The sequence below is a fragment of the Bombina bombina genome, chromosome 4 (assembly GCF_027579735.1).
Source record: "Bombina bombina isolate aBomBom1 chromosome 4, aBomBom1.pri, whole genome shotgun sequence".
In the NCBI taxonomy this organism is placed as follows: Eukaryota; Metazoa; Chordata; class Amphibia; order Anura; family Bombinatoridae; genus Bombina; species Bombina bombina.
In genome coordinates, this window is record NC_069502.1 from 55,333,306 (window position 1) to 55,339,305 (window position 6,000).

At 39.2% G+C, this 6,000-nt stretch overlaps 1 protein-coding gene across 1 annotated transcript in view; it reads right to left on the reverse strand.

The window, feature by feature from the left end:
• Positions 1 to 3,924, reverse strand: part of LOC128656859 (embryonic protein UVS.2-like) — a 161,042-nt gene extending 157,118 nt beyond the window's left edge. The window contains exons 1-5 of the mRNA XM_053711025.1: positions 3,876 to 3,924; positions 3,158 to 3,310; positions 2,715 to 2,756; positions 1,767 to 1,901; positions 1,540 to 1,657 (exon numbers count right to left, since the gene is read on the reverse strand). Coding sequence (XP_053567000.1) covers positions 1,540 to 1,657; positions 1,767 to 1,901; positions 2,715 to 2,756; positions 3,158 to 3,310; positions 3,876 to 3,924 — 497 coding nt within the window. The remainder of the gene's footprint in view (positions 1 to 1,539; positions 1,658 to 1,766; positions 1,902 to 2,714; positions 2,757 to 3,157; positions 3,311 to 3,875) is intronic.
• Positions 3,925 to 6,000: the final 2,076 nt, after the last annotated feature.

Genomic DNA, 6,000 nt, shown 5'->3' on the forward strand with positions numbered 1-6,000 from the left:
AATCCCACTCCTCCACCATGCTGCCTGTGACCTGCATGAAGTTGCGCAGGGTCTACATTATATGCCGCATATCCATGTTGCAATGTTTTCTCTTTTCCCGCGACATTGTTGCATATCCTTCATTTCCAAGCCCTGTGCTGCTGCTGTGTGGCCAGTCTGCCTTGTGTATTGTGATCTACATACAGATCAATTAAAACCTTATTTAAATACAGTTTTGGTTCAATTTGCGAATCGGGACAAGTAGATTGTCACAAGGGACAAGTAGATTGTCACAAGGGACAAGTAGATTGTCACAAGGGACAAGTAGATTGGGCTCCCGCTTTAGTCCCTTGGGCAAGTAGTTTTTTAAAAAAAATCCACATCCCTGAATATGTCAGAATTTAAGAATCTGGCTTCCTTCAATTACGGCATGGCCTCAGGCAATGTTTGCTCTGGGGGGGAGGGGGTAGTCGTGATTGGAGGAAGCCGGATTCTTCATCTCTGACATAAGAAGAGACGAATGGCAGGCGGGGGAATCGCTGGTCCGGCTTTCAAGAAGAAAAAGGTAAGTATTTTATCAAAACTGCTGAAATGTAAACTTTAATGAATGAAAGTGCCCCTGTTTTTAATAGGATTTTTAAAAAACGGGCACACATTCGTCAAACTTTACCTTCAAGTAAGTTTGATTTGCTCTCAAGTGAACGTGTTTACTTTAAACTTGTAACACACGCACAAATTAACACCCCTGTAATAACATTAGCATGCCACTAGTAATCTAGCCCTGTGTGTTTAAAATAAGACATGAATGATTTTTAAAATAACCACACCAGAAGTCCCCTCACGTGCACATCAGCAAATTGTGGAAATAAAACACAGGATACTCACATACTCCTGCAGAACTTAAATGTGCTTGGTAGAGATGTGCTGGAGATCGCACTGTACCAGCCAATGAAGCTGGGCATCTCATACTGCCAGTCATCTGGTTCTGAATAGACCAAATTGCTAGGTCCCAGTGATCTCTGTATAAAGTGCTGTGAAACAGACTTCACCACTAGATGTCCATATTAGGGATAATAAAACATGTTTATTGGATCAAAACAAGTAAAATGTGAATGTACAAAGATACTAAGGTCTATCAGACATGCAACATGTCTCTCGGCCAATCATTGGGACCTGGCAATTTGTTTAATCTTCACATAGTAGTATACAAATGTGCACATGAGGTGCCTTCTGCTGTGGTTATTTTACAGATCGATTTGATTCTAAAGTATGTTTCCATTTGCAAGCTTGTTATTTTCTAAGACATTGGACTGAGTATCCTGGTTGTGCTTTGGACATTTCAGTGTCCAGTATTGTATGTAATTTGTATAAAAATGTAATTGCTACATTTTTATTGTTTTTTTTTGTTTCTTCTTAAAACTGAATTCTGTTTGCTATACTTACAATTTATAACAGTAGCTCCCTCTAGTGGTTGATATAATCTGTTGTGTTGATATAAATTATTTTTCCATGCACATATTTATGTGTCTAAAACTAAAAACAAACAAACAAAAAGCCTACCCAGAATCTTGCTTAATATCCAGATAGTCTGTTTCTACAGTTTGAGGAATAAACTTCACGCATGTCAGGGTCTTAAATTCTTCCATAGCTGCAGTGATTATAGATACCTCATTGACATCTACATGACAAATTAAAGATTAAAAACAAAAAAAATAATACTTTTAATTGATCTTATATGAAATATCTGAGATGATACAATTTCAAACACAGTCTTCAGCACAACCTACCGTAATCAGGTGATAAAACATATGGCACATTCACAATGCCGCTATTGGATTTGGGCCATAGGCAGTCTGTGCAGTTCAGAGCATTGCGTCCGATCTTGTAAGCTATATCACCTTGAAGTAAAAGCTTCTTACTATCTGAAATAAGTAACCAAATTATTTTAGTTTTTATTTATTAGTTGCGTTAAAGTGAGAGTTCCTAGAGCGCTGTTTCTATAAACTACACATTCATGCAAATCCTCACTGGGATATGTGTTATTCTACTTAAAGGGACAGTAAACCTTAAAAATAATGTTATATAATTCTGCACATAGTGCAGAATTATATAGCATTATATTAGCCAAATATTATTTAAACGTAATTTCCCCTATTCATTTTTAAAAGAAAGCGCTGTTTCACAGACCCGCTCTCTGCTCTCTGCTGAGCGGGTCTGTTATATTTCCTCAGCGCATCGGGCCAGCTGTATAGTCACAGCTGGCTAATATAATGTTATATTATGTGCAGGATTATATAACATTATTTTTAAGGTTTACTGTCCCTTTAACGTCAGACCAACCCTAAATATATCTCTTATAGAACTATTAAATACAGTAGAATTGCATATTCAACAAATGTAGGATTCAAATACAACTCAATGACATTCACTCTGAACTTCAAATGAGCAGTAGCTTTTTCTGACAAACCACAACATTTCCTTCCACTTCTCTGCTCCCTGTATCATGTGACAGCTATTAGCCAATCACAGGACTCATACATGTATACACTTGAACTCTTGCACATGCTCAATAGGAGCTTGTGCATCAGAACGTGTGCATATGAAAATAAAATGCACAATTTGATAAAGGGAGTTGTTTGTTTAACTGTGTGCTCTATCTGAATCATGAAAGTTTAGTTTTAACTTTCCCTTTAAGTACTCTAGCGCTATTCAATAATAATTTAGTTTACACTTACTTTTATTGGCTCTTAATACAGTGGTATATACATCTGGTACATCTGTTGCAAAAAATAAGAAATATGATAATATGTTATTTCATGCTTATCTGAAAAAAATTCACGTTATCATTTCTTTGATTATTAAGAGTTGATAATCTTCCATTTACCACCTTCATTGAAAATAAGAATAATAAATGTATTATCTTTAGAAAAGCTATGTAAACAGAAGACAATAGCACCAATAAATCTCCTAGGGGTGCTATGGGAGTGATAAATATTTTTGTATCTGAAATAGATGGTTGTGCCCAGCCATACTTAGTATTTCAATACCGAACTATGTTTAAGACATAGATAACATTCTACCTGCTGGACTTCCGTTGGGGGCGGTGCAGTATAGTTTACCTGCACTCAGGTGTGGTGAGAGGACGCCTTCTACCGGTTCCCCGCTCTCTGCCACGTACCTGGGTAATCCACCCCAGGTTGATGTTGGCGTTCTGCAGAGTTTGTTTCCTGCTGAGGGTTGGAAGTCCGTTGAAGCCGAACTGGCTGCGACTGCGGGGCAGTCCGAATTTTAAAAACCCTTTCATTAGGGACATCACAGAAAGATTTGCAGGCTGGTGCCAATAAGAAGCAAAGGAAGAGCTCGTGCTGGGCAGTCAAGATACCTACCCCCCTGGATGGGGTTCTCTTTTTCTGGTGCAGCGGTGTTGGGAACTGGAGCACATTAAGTAGCCTGTGCCAGTTGTGATAAGCCCCACCGGGGTTGGATACATTTCAAGATGCCAGCCGGTAAGCTAGGAGTTAAGAAGGGAAAGAAAAACCTTGTGTTGCGCCTGTTGGGTAAGTGTACGCCCCTTGCTCCTGGCTGTGTAGCAGGTAAGAGCTGCAGCTGTGAAAGACTTACCGCTAGATGTGGCATCGCTTGAGAACTGTGTATCTTTATACCTAATGCGCTGGTAACTGCTATTATTTGAGCCAAGGCTGTTTGGAAAAGTCCTATATACCAGGCTCCCGGCTCCGCTTAGCCCTGTGTATTATCTAGCTGAGGTCAGAGTCACTTGTGCAGGGAAGGGTGCAGGAGCAGACTAAGAGAATCCCACGTTGTACAGGAGTGGTGAGAAGGCCAGTATCCTTGTTTTGCACATATCATTTGCCGGCATTTATACGGGGTACTCTTACCTTGGTCTGGGTCTCCTGTAAACTCCTTCTCTCCTGGAAGTTCTACCATAACACAGAGCTGTACGGTTAAGGAGGATTGGAATAAATTACCCTTTAACAAGCTGGATACATATTAAATTTTGGAGAATTCAGGTGTAGTGGAGGAGGTGAGGGCACCTGAAAGAGGCCGCAAAGGTTAGCATTGTGTTTGCATTGGAGTTCGTTAAAAGCAAGCGCATTGTCTCCCATACGCTAACTGTCACTTTGCAAGGAGTCCTATCACTTTACTGGACCGGTGGTCTTAGACTATGATTTGGATCCCTATTTGTTTTTTGGGAATTTGACGATGGTGTGTAAGTAGGAAAGGAAAAAGGGAGAAAGGGGAGAGAGAAGGAGGGGGAAAGAAGAAAAAGGACTAAAAGGATTGCAAAAGTCAAAAGGAAGGCTAAAGACTAGCTAAGTTCATTCCAATAAGGCTAACATTGTCACTAAAGACGTTTTTGGTTTATATGGGCTGTATTAATTGAGGTATTAACTGTATATCATTTGTGCCCTACAGATATACTCTGAGTAAGTTTAATTTTTTGTTTAAAAATGTTTCTGTTTAAAGGGGGTTGTATTGGCAAATAATGACCTTACTGTGTGACTTAATTACATGTATATTTAGGTTGAAAAGTAGTTGAAGCTTGAATATTGGTTGGTAACTGAGTTCAGGTAAAAGACAGCTTTAGAGAGTGCTTTGGGCATCAGGCTGTAATATCACTTTGTTTGCTGTGCTTAATAATTTCACTTGTTTTTTTTTTTTCTCACTTAAGTAGTGCTGGTTGTGATACCGGATTTTCACGCTTTGTCATTTCAATTTGTTTTTCTGTTTTTTCTCCCACTCCTTTAAAACATTTAAGGTTTCTTGGCAGGACCGTCGTGTCCCCTAATTACACTTTTTCTTTTTCTTTTTTTTCTTTTTTTTTCTTTTTTTTCTCCCTAAAATACTTTCACTAGAATAATATTAATTCACTGTATTATAGACACATGGAAACATTTGTGACACAAGGAAAGGTTAATTCACCAAGAATGCCTGTTAAAAAGGATAAAAAAGCTAAACTGACAGATGCTGGTATAGAAAATATGCCTGATAATATCTCTACTCTACCCCCCAATTTGAGAGCATTAAAAAAGAGTTGGGGACTATTTCCGCCGACTTGAGTCTATTATCTGTTGAGGTGAGACAATTTGCCTCCCGAATGCAGGAGGCAGAGGACAGAATTTCTACACTAGAAGACAGAGTCCATATACAAGAGGAGACTTTCTCCAGTCAAGACACCAAAATTAATGCTTTACAATTACGCCTTGAGGATCTATAGGATCGCTCAAGGCTTAATAACATCCGTATTGTAGGCCTGCCCGAGTCCCCCGAATTTGAGGATCTCATGCAATTTACAACTGTTACATTGCCCAAAGCGTTAGGGTTCCCCCCTCAGCAAATACCGCTATCCATAGAAAGAGCCCATAGAGTGGGCCCAAGAAACTCCCCTGGAAATGGTAGGGCAAAAGATAGAATGGTTATTTTTAAACTCTTAAAGTTCCAGGATAAAGTGGAAATTTTCAAAATGTTTAGGAAAAGGGCTCTGTTTATGATAGGGAATAATAAGATTTTATTGTTCCAGGATTTCTCCTCTGAGACAGCGGCGAGGAGGAAGCTGATGTCCCTGTTCTGCTCCCAACTTATCAAGGCTGGACTACGTGCCTGGATGATTTATCCGGCCAAGATTATAGTAGAGGACGGGAACAGTAGACTGACCTTCACGGAGGTCTCAGAGGGGAAGAATTTTATTCATGCAAAACAGTCCTAGGGGCCCGATTTTTTTCTTTTTTTATGCTTTCTTTAGAAGAGCTGCAAAGAATGGTATATGTCTTGAAGTGTTCTAGGGGTTTTCCCTAGGAAAGGTTATAAGGATGCCTCCACCAGTACCAATGCTGTATTTTTAATGTTTCATGTTTTTAATGTTGTGATGGGTTTGTGTTCTTTTTTTTTTTTTTTTCCCGTTATGCTGTGGGCTTCCTTCCTCAGTTGCCGTTTTTACTCTATTTTTATCTCTCGACTCATCTTGGGTGGGGTGATTTTCCATGCCTGGGATCTGGAAATTTT